Here is an 18999-nt window from a genome sequence, read left to right as displayed (position 1 = left end):
TAAATTTGGGGTGACCTATTAGAAACTTGTAAAACCTATAAATTGGACTAATTGTATGGAATGGGTTAATTTAGAGATTCAATTGTATTTTTTTTTTTAGATTTAATGGCCTAAATTGCATTATCGGTATGCACTTCAACGGCATATTTGACTCTTATTCCTAAAAGGAAAAAAGAGGGATGTGGTTGCCATTTCTGAAAACTTGAGGGGGTTATTAACTTAGAACAAATTGCACTTTTGGTCCTGTGAGTATTATGGTACTGACAATTTGAGTACGTGACTTTCAAAACTCCCAATTTAAACCTTTAACTATGCAATTTTTGGCACATTTGGTCCTCCGGGCCAAATTGCCGGCCAATTTTGGCCGAAAAATTTTAAATCATTTTTAATTAATTAATCAGAGGGGCAAAGTAGTCCTTTCACACTCTTTCTTCTTCTCCATTCTCCCCCCTTCTTCATTGTTGCAGCGACGGATTTCGTTCCGGCGACTCACACGGTAGTTCTTTGCTTCCCACGCGGCGACGGTGGATTTTTCCGGCGAATCGAGGGAGGGAAGTAAAAGGGATAAAGCTCATGTCGGACATAGCAACTACTATATAAAACCTATCACCCTTTCTTTTCATTGCAGAACCCAGGTCCAAATTGAGCAGAGACGATGAAGATGATGATGAGAAGGTCCAACTACTATATAATCCTTCTCACCGCCGTCTTCCTCCTCGTCTACGCCACTGTCGTCGCCGTCGTTGGCGCGACGGTGCTCGTCGGAGGTTAAACTCACCTCCGACTTCGTCTTCCTCCTCCTCTACGCCATTGTTGTTAGCCTTGTTTCTTCTATTCTCTCTCTTGTTTTTCTTGCTCTGCAATTACGGGCTGTCCTCATAAGCGTCGATGATTTCGTGGATGAGCTGCCGGTTGGGCGACGAGTCTCACCTCACCAAGTAGCTCATGTAGCAGCTGAAACAGTTGCAGTTGAAGCAGGAGGGTGGTTGCCGGCGCCGGCTCTTCCACTAATCATCACATTCCAGTCGCGCTTTGCAACAAACTCCGATCACATTCCAGTCGCGCTCCCCGCCGTCGACTCAAATCATCGTCTCGCCGACGGCGAAGCTCTCTTTCTCCGGAGGCCTTAGGCTTCCGAAGTTCACCGTCAGGGCCCCCTCGAAGAAACTCTCGTGCTCTGCGACGTCTCCAAGTCGAACGGAACTATGGAGACAACCGCAGGCGACTTGGAGAAGATCGAGAAAGTCTTCACGGAGGAATCGGTGTTCGATTTCTTCGCTAACCCAATCATGAGCGATGAGAAGAAGCGGAAATTAATTCCAAACATTAATTTCGGTGGTGAAATACAATAAAAAATGACGTTTTTACCCTCATCATAAATTAATTCCAAACATTAAATCTTTTTCTGGCCAAAATTGGCCGGCAATTTGGCCCGGAGGACCAAATTTGCCAAAAATTGCATAGTTAAAGATTTAAATTGGGAGTTTTGAAAGTCACGTACTCAAATTACCAATACCCTAATACTCACAGGACCAAAAGTGCAATTTGTTCTATTAACTTATTATGATTGTACGAATAGCTAGTAGTTACAACTACTAATTAATCTACTATAGTGAGCATCGAAGTATTTGGGGCGACTTGAATGATTCACATAGTCACATCTCACATGACACCTTAAATTTTTTAGGTTTATTATCCGATAATATATGTATGCGCCACTCACTGCCAATTCCCACACACTCTTCGTACTCTCCGTCGCATTTTCCGTCTCCCTCTTTATCTCTCTCCCTATATATATAATATGAGTAATATTACATGTACTCTCACTTGTTACTCCATTTTATACTCCCTACTGAAGTGTCATTATCTGATTGGTTTAAATAATAAGTGGGTCATTGTTTTTCTTTATTCACTTGAATTCATTGATACACGTGGCAAGAGTTTATACACCATGAGAGTACATATAGCATTTTCCATATAATATATATAGGCTGCGTGTGAGTGTGAGTAGATCCAAGCTGTATTCTACTCTGCGGTTTCCATTGAAGGCAGACATGGCGGCAGTCGGTGGTGCTTCGTTGATCTCCCTTCGCTCCCGCCCTCAAGTTTCACCTCAGAACTCGGTGTGTACTTGTTTTGTCTTCATTATTTGATTATCTTCTGGATCTCGAATTCCTGTGATTTATTTGGCTTGAATTCCTTTGGTTGAGGAATTTAGTAGGGTTTAGCTTTATATATGAGCAAAAATAAGTGAAATAATTACTACATGATGTGATCAAGTGTTGTATCTTATGCGTTTTGGTACTAAGAAGTTGAGGTTTGAAAATTGGAGTTCTTATCACAAAATTGGAATTGTTTTTAGTGTTGAATTCTCAAGTTGTTTCAGAAACTTGGTAGGTTGAGTTGGAAATTTAGATTTGGTATAACAGATTTCAGTCATTTTCTCTAGTGTTGGCTTTTGATGAATTATGTGTTTTTTGGTTGCAATTATTGTTGTTTTAATTGAGTTTGAACATGTAAAAACAGGGAATGAGGCTATCTAGCTTGAAAAGAGTTGCATTCCCTATTCAGCAGAGAGCTCTGCCATTCAGCTTCCGTACAAGAGGCCTCCGGATTTCCTGTGCTGTAAGTAGCTTCTCATTTTATGTTCTGAATGCTGTTGTATTTGCTGGTATAGGGATTTGTTAGGAAGGTGTTTAGCTTTGAAGTGTTCTCTTGTACATAAAATCATTCTAGGTTTGTAGGCATATGTAGCACAATTTGGGGTGGTGGTTTGTTTCTTGTGTATATATACATTGTATTTATCTACCTGTCATTGCAGTCCTTATGTGTCCAGGGTTACTAAATTGGTATTTGGGATACATCAGTGATCTGAGAGTCTGGTCATATAACTCTTTAATGTTTATTTGGGCACAAACACGGGATAAGTTTTTGGTGATTCTGCAATTTAACAGGCCAAGCCCGAGACTGTGGACAAAGTTTGCTCTGTAGTTAAGAAACAGCTTGCCCTGGGTGACGATGTCTCTGTGTGTGGGGAATCCAAGTTTGCAGAACTCGGAGCTGATTCTCTTGATACGGTAAAGGCCAGCCAGCCTTGCCTTTAGTGTTCAATCCCCAAAAATGCAATATCTAATTCTTCACTTACTTCCCATGTTCTTAACTAATGGTGTTTAGCAATTCAGGTTGAAATTGTGATGGGGCTTGAGGAGACTTTCAACATAACTGTGGAGGAGGACAATGCCCAGGCGATTGTATCGGTCCAGGATGCTGCAGATCTTATAGAGAAGCTTATTGAGGAAAAGGGCTGCTAGAATAATCAGGAGAGGAACTTATTTAAAGATGTGTTTGGTTACTGCTTAGATAGCCTTACTAGGCTTTGGAGCTTTAGGGGTGTATTCAATCATGACTTTTGTAGAGTTTTAAAGACTTTTAAAATGATAGATTTTAATAAACTTTGATTGACTTTCATAGAGTTATTTAAAACTTTTTATAAAACTTTATAAGAGTATAAGACTCTATAAAAGTCTATATAAAAAACATTCATAGACACTGTTTGCAACCCCAAATTGTTATGGTGAACAATAGTTCACTATTCATAGTAACTTGTTGTTAAAAAAAGGAAAAATATATATTACAAATATAAGCATAAAAACAATTAAAAAAAAAACAAAATATATAAGTATTTATATGAATATTATGAAACATATACAAAAATTTGACAATGAAAAATTTGCTTTGTTCATGTATTTAGAGGGAATTAGAGAAAGTTAGAGATAAAAAATTCATAGAAAAAATAAAAATTAATATAAACAAGCAATAATGAAGTAAAAATAATATTATTTCAAATTTTTAGATGAAGATTGTAAAGTTTAGGAGAGGGAGAGACAGAGAGAGATTAGTAGAGTTTAGGTATAAGGAAAATATAGGATAATGAAGAAAAATAATAATTTTATTGAATTTAGATAGGTTTATAAAGTTTAAATAGGGAGAAAAAATAGAGTTTTAATAGGGAGAGAAAACATTCAAAGTTGTAAGAAAGAAAATTTTGAAATCTTGGAGTTGATGGTTGGATTTCAACTATTTATATTTGAGAAGAAAAAGTTTACAAAAGTCTTAAAATTAAAAAGTCTTCATAACTTTTTGAATACCACATGACTTTTAAAGACTCTTTAAAAGTCTTAATCGAATACCACACGACTTTTAAAGACTCTTTAAAAATCTTGATTGAATATCGCCTGACTTTTAAAGGCTCTCTAAAAGTTTGAGTTGAATACCTCCAAACTTTTAAAGTTCATAAAAATCTTTAAAACTATATGAAAGTCATGATTGAATACACCCCCTTAGTCTGTCTTGGTTTCTTAATCATTGTTTCCTCTATCTTGTCAATTCAGCACAATATGACTTCTTCGCAGTGTGGACATGCTTGTTGATTTGTTAGTTGGCTGAATTTTCACCTATTAAGTTTGATCCTTAGAGTTAGCTTGATTTCAATAAATCCCAATTTAGTCATTTAATAATTACTTGTGCTAAAACATGTATCCTACAACTCCTAATAAGGGTGGGTTCTTGTGGGGGAACATAACAAATGCTTCCTTCCATTCATGGGCACGAGGAGTTTAATGTTTTGTGAAAATGTAGCTTTATTCCTTGCAATGATACCAACCCCCCATGTAACATGTGTGTTTGGTTCATGGATTTAGTTATCATGAATGGGAATCAAAGGCATTGTTATTGTTTGGTTAACAAGTTTCTAGAATACTTTGGGAGTTTCATTCCATTATTTCTCTCCTAATTGGTAATTTGATTTTTAAGTTTGGATTATTGTTTTTAGATTTTTTTTTTTGTTGTTAAAATTGATGCTTTGGATGTCTTTATATTAAAATAAATTGTCTTGATTTTTTGTTATTGTACTTTTAAAACTTTTATTCTCATTATAGGATTATATATAAGCAAACATCAATATTGATAATCATTCCAATTCCACCCTATTACCATACAAAATACTTTCATCAAAATCCATTACCATTCCGACTTTGATTTTTATGTGCGAATCAAACATACCCTAAGCATTTCTAAACAAGTTTATTAATGGAAAACATCCTTGAAAAATGACAATACAATTAGAATGTTTTATTCTCCAAACAAAAATATTTACACATTTACAAACTTGAAAGTTGATTAGGGACTAGGGAGTAGTTGCCATGTTATCCTCCCAATCAATATCAAAGAAGCCGGCATCCTTCATCTCTGAGTAATACGCATTCTCCAAATTCATATGTTCCTCCTGCAGGCAGGCACAACAAAAAAAAGGCACTTATGGGTAAGTACTGGAAAGAAACTTGGGCAGTAATATTGAGCGGTTTAGATTTAGAGATGGAATAAATAATAAATGATTTTCACCTGGCCAGGAAGGTCACATATAGAAGAGGGAGGTAGAAGGCGTGGTAGAAAATGACCATGATGTTATACAACCTGGACAACAGATGAATAAAAGCAGCAACCATGAACTAGGTGTAAAATGTTGACAAACCACTTTATTGACTACTGACAGAGGAAGTGGATTTCGTAAAACTTTTTGCCCAACAAAATAATCGAGACTCGGGGAGTAAGTAAATGGCTTGTTGCAAATTTGACATGCTACAAAACTTATGGGAAGTTACACAAGGAAACATACCAGACCCCAAATCCAGCACCATTTGCAGCAAGTGCACAAGTGAATAAAGTAGCCACATTTATGCCAAGCAGGATGCTTACATAGTTGTAGAATGCAGGCCTTGCTGCAAAACACAATTGTAATAATAGCTTAGCTTCAGTTGCAGCATTAGAGAAATGGTGACAAGAAATTTCCTAGCAGAAGCTCACCTGGTAGCCTCTCTCTCCATCTACTGCGATACATAAAAAAAAAAAAATTAAGCCATAAGCTTCAGTAAGCAGTAACTTGTGAAGAACCCACAAGCCCCACTGCGACCCATTGTTCTCAAGAGTAAAGAGTTGAATGCCGAAGCCAAATATGTAAATTGCCATCATATCATGCAGTCAGGCACGGCAAAATGAAGTCAAAGCCAACAAATACATGTTTTATAGTATATAACAAAAAGTTGAAGAATTTGAGAAACATAGAGATAGTTCAAAAGATAACTGTAATCAACAGTAGATCATCACAACATATTCCCTGAATCGGTGATCTTTCCTACAGATGGGAAGTTCTATGATATTTCTCACTCAACTAGTGGTAACTTCTCAAGGCAAGCGAGAATCAAGTCAGATTTTCAGAGATAAATTTGATGGAAGCAATAGCTTATCATGGTAACGGAAACATGAAAGTAAGAATGGATAAATACAGTTTGTCACTATTTGGTACCTTAAGAAACATATCCAGACCAACAACGAGACCCGAGATGAGAAAAGTTCGAGTTAGAGCTTCTTGCCCACTTGAATAATTGCCTTGAAGTAAAAAAGGCAATCAAGCTTACTTCAAGAAACATCATCCCAGATGTAGTAAGCAAGGACAATATATTCCAAGCTAACTGTTTTCCACCACTGCACTCCCATACCTGATCAAACCATCTATTTCAAGTAGTTAATATATGTGTGTGTGTGTGTTGGGTGGGGCGGGGGGGGGGGGGGGGGGGGCACATGTGCATAAACAAGCTTACTTGTAGTACATGCGGATTCAAGTAAAAGTTACTAAATTCTAACAGTTAAGCAGGAAAAAAAAAAGTGCAAATGGTTTGACTAAATGTTCAATCACCAATGTGCCACAATGGAAATCAGAAGAAATGAGGCTTTGCTATCCATGGACCATGGTTGCATGCCATTTTCAATAAGAATTCAAAGAAAATCTCTTTGAGGTCTGGTATGTGAAGAAAATAGTTCTAACCCAATGGCTAACTTTAAAAGAAGACATAACCAAAGGCCATAAAACAGATGCAGAAGAAATAAATGAGGGCAATGAATTAATAGACCTTTTTGGGCTCATCATGGATAATTCTCTTCCACGAATCACAGAAGAATTGCATGGCCATGAAATTTATAAGAGCAAAACTTTGTAGGTACACCAATTCTTATATGCGACAAAAGACAAGATGAATAGTTTGTCATGAGTCACTCCATAAGTACCATGACTATATCCTATATCTGTTAAATTGTTTTTTTAATACAAGTAATAACACTTCACTTCAAGTTAATAATAAGTTATTATATGGCACTCTTTCATTGTCCAGGATGATTAAACCAACTAATCAGACTAGTAAAATATTTTCAATTGTTTCTGACATTTATCTTCACATCTTCCTTACGATTTAAATTGCACCAGTCACTTTCACTTCTATACTTTATTGGATGCACGCTCTCATCAGTCAAGTTTTTAGTGTTTCCCAATTGCCCTCTTTTATCAGCTTAATAAAAGCCTGTGCTTGGTCTTTGGTCTAACTTGACAGTTAATACTAGCAGCTGACTGCAACAACAAACCCACTAAGATTCTTTCTCCCCAGTGTTGTGAGTTGTGTAAATTCTTCTTCTATTAATAGCACCGGCCTTTTGCAACAGATATAGATTTGGATTGTTTGGTACAAGAAGAATGCTGATGGCTTCTTTCTTTTTAGATTGAAGCGAACTGAGGAAATTTGTTTGGAAGTCTGGTAAGTGGCACGGTTGCAAAAGTCTGGTGAATTGAGCTTGAACATCAAGCAAGAATCCTTCTAGTTCTAGACAAACACATGTTGTTGAAAGTAAGTTTAATTGAAATTTGGATGGGTATTGGATTGAGTTCTTCCATGGTTACACTTCCTTCCTATTCTTTTATTGGCTTCCTTGATGTTTCCTCTATTAATCTCCATTTTATGTAGCTCAAAACCACTAGTTCCCTCTATGACTCTCTATCATTTTCTTTTCTTCTTTAATGAAACAGAGAAAACTGACTGTTTTGGTCTAGAAAATAATAATGGCAGGAGATTTCAATGGACACCTTCCTCTACAATACAGATGACTATCACCACTACATTTACCAAACCCCAACCTACAATATAACAGTAAGATTAGGTACCAAAAGAGAGAGAGAGAGAGAACCTGAAGTGAGCACCAGGCCAGATTAAGGATGCTGACGAGCCAGAGAAATCCGTAGAGTGCGGTTATGATATGCGATCGTCCATTCAAAATCTTCGGATAGTTCTTCTTCGCTTGAGAAGCCAAGTATATGAGGAAGAGAGCAGACGGCAGTATGAGAATCAGGTTATGCCACAGTCCGTGGCAATCCATTAGCCATCCGTGAAACCACTTTCCTCCGCTGCCGCCTCCGTCTCCGGCAGCATCAGGGGTGGAGGAAGACGGCGGAAGCGCCGCCACAATTGCTTCCAGCAGTCTCATAGCTCTCTTGGATTCGCGAGACAGAAAAGAGGATGACGTAGGTATTGAGAATTCCCGGATTCGGGAGAAAACAATAGTTGACTGGGATATTTACGATTTTAACCTCACCGTTTTGTGAAAATGTCACTTTTGTCCCTATCCATCTTTCATTCATTTGCGCTGTGCGTGAAAGCTTTTGGCATACCGGAGGTACCGCTTCCGGCCTTCCCGGAGATTCTCTCCGGCATTCCAACGCCATTTCCGATCCGCGTTTAAGCTCTCTCCAGTTCACAACATACTCTTCGATCACTGTGCTTAACAAAGGACTTGATTCTCTCGTCATTTTAATCTATCTTTGAAAAACTTAGGAATCTAGTATAATAATCACTTCCATCCAGACGCCTTCTTCTCTCCCATCTTCTTGGCCCTCACTGCCTTGTTTTTTCTTCTGGCTCCGTATCGCCGATCACTTCTTATCTCTCCAGGTTCGTTTTATTCCCCTAATTTTTCTTTTATATATTTATTCTATTTATTAGCTCTATAGATTATAAATCTATAACTCTCGCATCTCACTCTCTCCTTCTTGGTTTCTTCCCAATCTGCCGTTCGTTGCCTGCAGAGTACAGGCGACCGCGAACCAGAGGTCGCCGCCGCCGACCGCAGTGAACCAACGACTGTTTGCTCCACAGACCGCTGCTGCCGTGCACCGTGAACCAGCAACCGGAGCTCTACAGACCGCCGCGCAGCTGCCCCTTTGCCAATCTGCCATTTATTTTGGCTGAGAGGATAGTGTTAACTGAAGGCCGAAGTGAAGTGGAGGAAGTTAAGGTACACGTGTTAATGGATTTGAACCTAGGTTTCACAATAGTCAAAATCAGATGCATATTTTGACTCTTGATTCGTCAATTAAGTTTAGGATAAATTGATTTGAATCAGTTGGTGACAATTTTCATCCTCAATATGTTGGAATTGATTGAGATGAAATGAATTCGGCGAAAGGATTGCCTGGAAACTTAATTGAGATGAACTGAACCTTTTTTCTTTGTCTTTTGTATTTGATTGTCCATTTACTCTTCACTGGAAATATGTGAAGTATCTTGTATGTATATATATTTTTTTTATACTCTTCTATATATGCCAATCTGCCATATATATATATATTTGTATGTTTATATTTCTGTTTAAGAACAAAAAAGAAAAAGTAGGGGGTGGTGTGGCGGGGACCGTGATAAACATTATTTTTGTTGTTATTTTAAATAATCTTTTTATAGTTAACTAGTATTTGTCCCCGTGCGATGCACGGAATGGATTTGTTAAGAATATATGAATTTATATATAATTATTTAAATTAGAACATCAAATATTATATAGTGCAATTAAAGATATGGTTTAGATCATTTATATATTTTGATGATATCATTTCTTGAATTTGTGTAAATAATTGCTCAAATTAATAGCTAATGTCTAGATGTACGCATGCGGTGCTATAACTTTAAAGATTTTATTTATCATTGTTTAGTATTTTCATAAATTAGGCAAATGTGCTCGTACTCTAACAGCTCAGTTATAGAAATGAATTTCTATCTTTATTCATTTGTATGGAAGATATTTTTTTTTGTCTAGATATATACCAATTTTTTCATTTAAAAAAAAAAAAAAACTTAACATCACCGATTATATTTACACATTATTGAAACTGCTTTCTAGACGACATTGGTAGTGGCAACACAATCTTGTTCATCTTCATCTAGAGCTAACACCTTCAATCCAACAGGACAGGTTACTTGGGTGAAAATATATTGATACTGCTAATTCTATGTAAGCAATATAAAATAACACGAGACCAATTAGAGCAAGTAAAATCTTTATTGATCACGGTAAAGGCCCTAAGTACAATCTACTTGGTTGCTCTGAGTGCCGACTGAGTGCGGTCGGGATTCTCTAACAACAACCTATCGATCTATCGATCGTCCAAAAGTCCTCTACACTGTAGCTACCGTGGGCATTTATAGCCGCTGTGCCGGGGACAAGATTCCGGGTGCTCGGCATGTCTTCCACGTAGCCACCACGTGTCATCCTCCCGGGTGCCCTGTCTGTCGCCATGAAGAGCCGCCACGCGTCCTTTCGCGTCCTTGTGCCAGCTCTTTCGTCGAAGGGCTACCGCTCGGTGGTCGACACCAGCGTTCGGGCAACTTCCGGCCGTTCCCGACCGGGATCTCTATGAAAAAAGCCCGACCTGCTACCTGCAAGGATCAAAAGAGAAAGACAAAGGCAAGTCGGTCGTGGCGGAGCTTATGTCGGTCAGGATATTCCCTACCAAAAGCCCCCCAGCCCGGGCCTTTTTGATCAGTCGGGAAAAAACGGGACGGGATGAAAAAGCCCAACCGTCAGGCATTAGACCGACCGGCCAGCTGTCATTCCCCTCCTCGCCACGTGTCGGCCACTGCCGGCCTCTGCGACTGCAACCGTCGCCTCGGATTCAGCGCCAGTCGTGTCACGCAAGTGGATTCATTTTCCCGCCTAAATGCTCTCCTATAAATAGGCCTTTGAGGCCCACCTTTGAACTTTCCTCACTCTTGCGCATCAATCGGTACCCTCGGAGAGTCTCGAGCAGAGCACCTTAGCACGGCAGTCGAGCAAGCAAACTTCGAACTTCAAGCTTCAATCTCCCTCCACTCGGTAAGCTCTTAATCCTTCTTCTTTACTTTAGGCTTTCAACTATAGGTAGAACGCTAGGTCAACTAACTGTCCCGGACGTCTCAAGTCCTTTACTAACCCCGACCGACCGTTAGGTAGATCGAAATGACGGACTCTGACAGTCAAAACGCCTCGATCGCGGATTATGATGAGGAGGTCGAGCATATCAGCGACGAGGAAGTGGACATTATGTCCTGCACTCCCGAAGCCAGCCCCCGAGCAACGCCAGCCCCTGAACGAGCCGTCGAGCATAACAACACCTCAAGCTCCTCCGGGACGTCGAGCTCTAGCTCCAGCGGATCGGGGAGCTCCAGCGAAGAAGAGGAAGAGAGAACCACGTCAAGCGGGCGGGGTTCTCCGACCGAGGGCGTTAGGGAAACGCCTACCCGGGTGGTTGGGGACTACCCGGAAGCTGCTCCTCGAGGGGGTGATCGGGAAAATACCCCCGAGCAGACCGAAGAAGACCCGGCCGGGCCGGCCACACCAGCCGTCGAGCTCGAATTCTTGAACAGTGAGAGTGTCGAGCAAGAAATGAGCCTGCTGACCAAAGGCGAAGCAGCTCGGATTGCTGAAGTACTCCGGGGTCGGGTAGAATTCGACACGAGCCGGCAGCTGGGGAACGTAATTGACAGGCATCGGGGCAAGTGGATCGGGATGCATTACGACTCCCTAATGGCCCCGATTGCCATTCCCTTCCCGGCCCTCTTGACGGCCTTTCTAGCGTACTATCGGGTCGTTCCGGCTCAAATCTGCCCGAATGCCCACCGGATCCTCGCCTGCTTTCCGCAGATATGCACTCGGCACGAGGCCGAGTGCACGATGGAGTTGTTCAACTTCATCTACCAGATCAAGGTTCTCCCGGGCCGCTACGGGGGCGGGTTCCTGATGCTGCAATCCCGGGCAGATATGTGCGCCATCAAAGGCCTGCCCGGGAACAAGGGGTGGAAGAACAGAATTTTCTCCATCAAATACGACCCCTGGATCCTCCCGGTCGATCGCACTTGGAGCAGTCACTTCAGAAAGCAAGTGGTGCCGGCCGTGACTCAGGCGCTCAAGGAGACGGTCACTCGGATCTCGAGTGAAATACACGAGTATTCCATCTTCCGGACAGCCGAGAGTCTCGCAGCCGCCAAGCTCCCGCCCCCCACGTACGAGCTAAGGGAGAAGTATCTGCCCGTGCCGATGGGCGTGACGCTCGCCAAGCCGTCGAAACGAAAGAAGAAAGGTTTAGCTCGAGCTGATTCTCCCGACCTAGCTTAACATCTCGATCAAACTGACAGTTTCCCTTTTTGTAGCTATGGCCGAATTCGGTGATGAAGACACCGCCCTTCCCCCGCCCGCCAAGATCTCCCTCGGCGGGAAGAAGAAGACAAAGACCAAGGCGGCCGGGGAAAAGGAGATTCCCTCTGCCCGACCCCTGAGCGCCTCGACCGTGACGACGGGCGAGGGCTTCATCGTCGAGCAGCCTGACGTCTTGGTCACCCGGGTAGAGGTCGCCCGGGGCAAGGAGAAGGTCGCCGACCAGGGCGCGACCGAGGTGGGCAGCCTGAAGCGCCGCCGTGAGCAGCGCAGCCCGAGCCCTTCGGTCGACAGAGAAAGGGACTCTGCGTCCATGCTGGCCCGGATCGGCAACGCCGCGCCAGCCAAGGAGGATCTGGGGAAGATGACCCCGACCCAAGTGGCCGAGCGGATCGGCCACGACCTGGCCGAGGTAAACTTTTCTCAACTAACAGCTTTCTTGCTCAAGTGTTTTCGATCGGGCTAACCCGAACGTCTTTTGTATTGCAAATTTCCCGGGCCGCCCAGCTCCTACAAGGTCGAGCCATGCTGGCCGAGGAAGCTGATCACCACAAGAAGACGGCCGCCCGTCGCTTGAAGGAGATCAAGGACCTCCAAGCCGAGCTGGAGAAGACCCAGAAGGCCCTGAAGAAGGGCGACGAGGAGCGGGTTCTTGCCGAGAAGGTCGCCAGCCGGGCGATCGGAGAAGCCAAGGAGCTGAAGGCTCAGCTCGAGAATCCGAGCGAGCTGGCGCGGGCAGCCTTCAAAGACAAGGACTTGGGCTCGGCCTTCCTCACAGCAGCCCGGGGAACAGAGATCGGGGAAGAGCTGATCGTCTCGTTCAGTCGCTGGGGCTTTACGGCCGGGAAACGGAAGATGCTTGAACGAGTCCGTTCCCGGTTGGAGCAGGCTCTGGACGGGGAAGATCTTCAGCTGGTCCTCTCGGCATTGCCCCCAGACCTAGCCGATCCCGGTCCCTCCCCCTTCGCCCCAAAAGCCAAGGCGTCTGAGCCCGGGGCACCAACGACGGTCACCTCAAGCGGGAAGGAGGCGGCTGTTGGAGCTCAGGAGACGAAAAAATAGGCTAGGCTGTCTCCTCTTCTTTTTGTAAGGAACATTGATCGGGAGCCCGGTCCCGATTTGTACCGGGCACCTTTTGCCAATTAATAATTTAATTTTTTGTCCACTTGTATCGCTCGTTCTCTGTTTCCTTTTATTTTTAATCTGCACACACCGATCATAATTGCTCGACCGCCTGGCCTCAAGACCCGGTCTTGCTGTACTCGATCCACTCAACGCCCGACCTTACGACCTTATGGCCTGGTCGTGCGATCGATATTTCGACGTCAAAACTGGCCAACCGATCGGGTTTGCCCGATCTCCGGGCCTTTGTCGAAAAAATTCTTGAAAATGAGCAAGCCTCTACGGTCGGAATATAACCGAGCAACGGGCCGGCAAATACTTCCTTATCCCAGCCCCCACACTATTGTGCGCTCGAGGCACGAGTGGGTGCGATAGTGGACAGAAGTTAGACGGATCGGGGAATAATGCTGAGAGCTCTTGGCTTCCCCGATCAGCGGCGTGACTTGAGTGTCCGCCTATATGGAGCGCGTTTTGACCGGTCGATAGACTTCGCCCGATTGATTGAATGTTGAATTGATCTGCATGTAACGAGGGTGAAAGAAAATAACCGATCGGGCCGCCGCATACAAACGGTCGAGCAATCATCGATCGTATATACATTAAACTTTCCCGCTCACAGGCGGTTGAATTAATTTTACAACCATAAATTTACATAGAAATGACGACCGGGACTAACTCGCAGGTCAAGCCCCCACTTCGTCTAGAAAATACAAAAAATAGGCTAATGCCTAAAAAGGACGAGGTGCTCGGAATTCCAAGTCCCCTCGATTAGCCGACCAGCTGTTGTCTCTAGTTGGTATGTACCCGGCCGTATGACAGCGTTGATGATGTACGGCCCTTCCCAGTTCTGAGCTAGCTTTCCACCCTCTAAAGGCTGACTGGCCTCCCTTCGTCATAGAACGTAATCTCCGACTTGAAAATAACGAGGGTTGACCCGAACGTCTTTCGAACTCTTGACACGTTTTTGGTACTCGGCCATACGCCGAGCGGCTAGCTCTCGTTTTTCCTCGACCCCATCAAGGTCCACGGCCATCGCGTGTTCGTTCTCTTCCGCATTATAGGTTCTCTCTCGATCGGTCGGAATCCAGGCCTCGATCGGAAGTCGGGCCTCAGCTCCGTAAACCAGGGCGAAAGGGGTCTCCAAAGTAGCTTCCCTCGGGGTCGTCCGATAAGTCCATAAGACATATGGCAACTCATCGGCCCAACTACGACCGGCCGAGTGTAACTTCTTTTTCAGACCTTCCAATATCGTCCGGTTAGCATTCTCCACTTGTCCATTTCCCTGTGGGTAAGCGACCGACGACCGGACGTGAGTCGTCCCGATCGTGGCCAAGAAATTCTGGAAGTATTGGCTCACAAACTGGCGACCGTTGTCGCTAATGAGATGCACGGGTGCGCCAAAACGGGAAATGACATTGCGCCAAAGGAAGCGAGCACACTGCTGAGATGTGATCGTGGCTAAGGGCTCGGCTTCTATCCACTTGGAGAAGTAATCTATGGCGACGATCACGAACTTTCTCCGACCGGAGAGCTGAGGGAAGGGGCCCAAGATGTCTACCCCCCACCTAGCGAAAGGAATTGCGGTCGTGACTGGCTGGTAGAACGTTGCCGGTCGTCCAGGCATCCGGGCGTACAGTTGGCACGTCTCACATTCCCGAGCTAACTTTTCACAGTCTAGCTGGAGGGACGGCCAATAGTACCCGATCAACATGATACGACGGGCCAGGGATCGACCTCCCTGATGTGAGGAGCAGATTCCCGAGTGCAGCTCCTTCATGACTAACTCGGCCTCGAACGCGGTCAAGCAACGCATAAGAGGGCCTCCATACGATCGCCGATAAAGACGACCATCCAAGACTTGGAACCTCGGGGCTCTCAGCTTGGCTTTTCGAGCACGCTGTGGGTCGTCTGGGAGTCGACCGTGCTCGAGGTATTCCTTCAGATCGGTGATCCAGCTGTCCTCCACCGGTTGGATTGGATCGACCGGCAGGCGATGGATACTGTGTTTGGGGATCACCAAGATCCGAGCTATCTTCGACATGTGTTCCGGGGCGTCTTGGGCCAGTTTGGATAAGATATCCGCATCGGCGTTATCCAATCGGGGTATGTGTCGGACGGTATACCCCCGGAACTGAGCGAGCTTTTCCATGGCAAGGTCTCGGTACAACTGCAAACGCTCACCATTGACTTCATAGTCCCCGAGAACTTGCCCGACCACGAGCGCAGAATCTGTTTGGGCTCGGATGTATTCAGCCCCCAAGTCCCGAGCGCATTGCAAGCCATTTACAAATGCTTCATACTCGGCTTCGTTGTTGGTCGGGTGGAACTGATACATGAGAGCAAAATAGACTTTGAATCCTTCTGGGCTCGTGACTACTACTCCTCCCCCTGCTCCTTTTTTGCTACTTGACCCGTCAGTAGCCAACGACCACCACTCAGCCTCGGGATCCGCAACCTCAGGAGGTCGGGTATCCCGGGCGGTGCACTCAACCAGGAAGTCCGCAAGAGCTTGACCTTTAATAGCCGGTCTTGGTCGGTATTCGATCGCGTACTGGGTCAACATTAACGCCCATTTGACTAGGCGACCTGATGATGAAGCAGTTCGGAGGACTGGACCGATCGGCTGATCGGTCAACACGCGAATTGCTCGACCCTGGAAGTAGGGAGCCAACTTCTTCGCGGCAACGTACAAGGCGTAGACGACCTTCTCTAGCCGGGAGTACCGGAGCTCGGGACCATGTAGCGCGTGGCTTACATAATACACCGGTCGCTGGACCCCTTCCGGATCGGTTCGGCACAACACTGCGCTTACTGCGCGATCGGACACGGCGAGGTACACGTCTAGCTCTTCTCCGAGCTCGGGCTTTGAGAGCACGATTGGTGACATGAGATGTTCCTTCAGCTCGTCAAAAGCCGCTCGGCATTCTTCGTCCCAGACGAATCCATTAACCTTCCGCAATACCTTGAAGAAAGGCAAAGCGCGCTCGGCTAGCTTGGAGAGGAACCGGCTGAGGGCTGCCAACCGACCGGTCAACTGCTGGACTTCCCGAACGGTGGAGGGTGGTTGCATGTCCAGAATCGCTTTTATTTTGGCCGGGTTGGGCTCGATTCCTCTCTTGGTCATCATGTAGCCGAGGAACTTGCCGGTCTGAACCGCGAATGTGCACTTGGTCGGGTTCAGCCGCAACTGGTACTTCCTCATGATCTGGAAGCACTCCCGGAGATCCCGAGTGTGGTCGGATCGGGCACGACTTTTGACCAGCATGTCGTCAATGTAGGCCTTCATCGTTCGGCCCAATAGATCGGCAAAGATCATATTGACCATTCGCTGATAGGTCGCTCCTGCGTTCCGGAGGCCAAACGGCATCACTCGGTAGCAATACAGCCCGTCCGGGGTTACGAAGGCTGTCTTGCTTTCGTCCTCATGGTGCATCATAATTTGGTGATATCCCTTGAAGGCATCCATGAAGCTCATCAGCTCGGCCCCGGCCGTCTCGTCGACCATTTGGTGAATGCTCGGTAGAGGATAAGGGTCGAGCGGACAGGCCTTGTTGAGGTCGGTGAAATCAATGCACATCCTCCAAGCTGGGGGCTTCGGAACAAGGACGATATTTGCCACCCACTCGGGATAGATCACCGGACGGATGTGCCCGATCGCCGCCATTTTTTTGACTTCTTCTCTGACAAATTCGCGGCGATCGGAGGAAAGGTGTCGTGTTTTCTGCACGACCGGCTTGGCTGCGGGATCGACGGCTAACTTGTGACAGAGGACCGACCGATCGATCCCGGGCATGTCTTTGGGCCCCCACGCAAAGATCTCAGCGTACTCCCGGAGTACGGCCAGAACTTCCGCTCGGAGCTCGGGGGTGAGGGCTCGGCCAATCTTAATTTTCCTGTCCGAGCGGTCCTCGGACAGGGGAACTTCTTCGATTTCCTCGGAAGGCTCAGGCTGTTCCTTCCGTTCCTTAGCCTCTTCTTTGGCTATGGTGTTCACCCGGGAAGACGGACCGGAATCGCGTCTGTTAACCGCTCGGGTGTAGCATTTCCGGGCAGATTGGACATCGCCGCGGACCACGCCGACCCCATTGGGGGTGGGGAATTTCATGCACAGATGGGGCATAGAAATTATCCCACCGATCTTCATGATGGCGGGTCGGCCCAAGATAATGTTGTGGACGCAATGGAGGTTGACCACAACGAATTCTAGCTCCGTTTTGATCGATTTTGGAGGTGTGCCGATCTCGACCGGGAGCGATATCTTTCCTTCGGGGTAAATCAAGGCCCCGGTAAATCCTGACAGTGGTACACCGACCGGAGTCAGCTCCTTCCTGTCGAGGCCAAGCTTCTCAAAGACGTCCAAGTAAAGGACGTTCACGCTGCTGCCCGTGTCCACCATAACCCTTTGGACGTCCGTCCCCTTAACGTCGATCGTGACCACGAGCGCCTCCATGCCGTGGTCGCTGCTGCTAGGTTGGTCCTCAAGGGTGAAGGTTATGGGTTCCATCCTCTGCCTTTTCCCGGTCTCCCGAGAATCTACGATCGCGACTGGACAATTCGTCCTCGATCGAGATGCATCTTCCAGCCCGCCGAATATGACATGGATGGTGGGCTTGCCGGATGGGCGGCTACCGGATGGAGGGTCTAGGTCCCGTCGGTCATCGTGACGATCGTCCCTTCGATCGTCTCTTCGGTCCTGACCCGACCGATCAGAGCGGTGATGAGATCGCCTGTGATCCCTCCGATCGGTATTTCTCTTGCTGTCTTCTCTCTTTCCCACACACTTGTCCAATTTTCCCAAATTGAGCAAATCTTCCAATAATTGGCGCAAGTGGGTACACTCCTCGGTGTCATGCCCGGTGCATCGATGGTAAGCACAATGCTTACTCTTGTCAGGGCCGTCTCGATCGGGATGGGGAAGTTTGATGAGATTGCAGGACTGGGCATATTGCATGGCCTCCGCTGCGGATCGGTTCAAGGCCGTAAACTCGCCATGCCTGGTGCGGGGTCGGGGATTGTCATCTCCCGATCGATGTTCCGCCCGGCCGACCGGTTTACGAGACGAAGAGCCGACCTCCTGCGAGCGCTTGACGGCATTCGCCTCACCTGCGTTGGCATAATCAGTGACCCTTCGGAGGGCCTCCTCATAGGTGGTCGGGGGGTGGAGGATAAAATCCTGGTACAGATACCCCGCCCGGAGGGAGATGTGAAGCATGTGAGTGGCGGTCGCATCATCCATGGGCTCGACCTCCCCGACCGCTGCCTTCCACTTGATGAGGAAGTCGGTCAAGCTTTCCCCTTCTAGCTGCTTGGCCTTTTCGAGGTACATGTAGGACTTCCTCACCACTTTGGAAGTGATGAACTTCCTCACGAATTTGATCGCCAGGGTCTCAAATTTGTCGATTGACCCCGGCTGCAGGGTTCGGAACCATTCTGCCGCCCGACCGGTGAGGGTTGAGTAGAAGGCCCTGCACATCACGGCGTCTGAAACGCCCTTCAGCATCATATTGCTGAAAAAATCATTCACGTGAGCCTCAGGAT

At 45.9% G+C, this 18999-nt stretch overlaps 3 protein-coding genes across 9 annotated transcripts in view; 2 read left to right on the top strand and 1 right to left on the bottom strand.

The window, feature by feature from the left end:
• The first annotated feature begins 1643 nt into the window (after positions 1–1643).
• LOC109191447 (acyl carrier protein 1, chloroplastic) lies at positions 1644–4473 on the top strand. Of its 3 annotated transcripts, none has more exons than XM_019342125.1 (6): positions 1644–1796; positions 1983–2123; positions 2527–2625; positions 2955–3077; positions 3183–3388; positions 4345–4473. In XM_019342125.1, exons 1-5 carry the CDS (start codon positions 1707–1709, stop codon positions 3309–3311), a joined length of 582 nt encoding a protein of 193 aa, XP_019197670.1. In that variant the 5' UTR covers positions 1644–1706; the 3' UTR covers positions 3312–3388; positions 4345–4473. The 3 variants fall into 3 exon arrangements, with proteins under 3 accessions (XP_019197670.1, XP_019197671.1, XP_019197672.1); XM_019342126.1 differs by having other exon boundaries at positions 1644–1799; positions 1982–2123; XM_019342127.1 differs by having other exon boundaries at positions 3183–3375; positions 4345–4457.
• Positions 4474–5059: 586 nt separating this feature from the next.
• LOC109191380 (transmembrane protein adipocyte-associated 1) lies at positions 5060–8602 on the bottom strand. Its single transcript, XM_019342025.1, is given in 10 exon segments — positions 5060–5284; positions 5329–5338; positions 5401–5472; positions 5675–5777; positions 5863–5905; positions 5908–6022; positions 6363–6457; positions 6459–6554; positions 8068–8445; positions 8549–8602. Coding segments are annotated over 10 exon segments (1065 nt in total). The 3' UTR covers positions 5060–5185.
• A 118-nt stretch (positions 8603–8720) lies between these two features.
• LOC109191435 (probable N-acetylglucosaminyl-phosphatidylinositol de-N-acetylase) overlaps positions 8721–18999 on the top strand; it is a 31094-nt gene continuing 20815 nt past the window's right edge. For 4 of the 5 annotated variants that reach the window (XM_019342102.1, XM_019342104.1, XM_019342106.1 and 1 more), the window contains exons 1-2: positions 8721–8828; positions 8963–9171. The gene's annotated coding sequence lies outside the window, so the exon portion shown is untranslated. Of the gene's footprint in view, positions 8829–8901; positions 9172–18999 lie in introns of those variants that run through there. The other variant, XM_019342101.1, reaches the window with a different exon arrangement.

This window comes from Ipomoea nil, unplaced genomic scaffold, assembly GCF_001879475.1.
Source record: "Ipomoea nil cultivar Tokyo-kokei standard unplaced genomic scaffold, Asagao_1.1 scaffold1622, whole genome shotgun sequence".
Classification (NCBI taxonomy): Eukaryota; Viridiplantae; Streptophyta; class Magnoliopsida; order Solanales; family Convolvulaceae; genus Ipomoea; species Ipomoea nil.
This window is presented reverse-complemented; position numbering and strand designations above follow the sequence as displayed.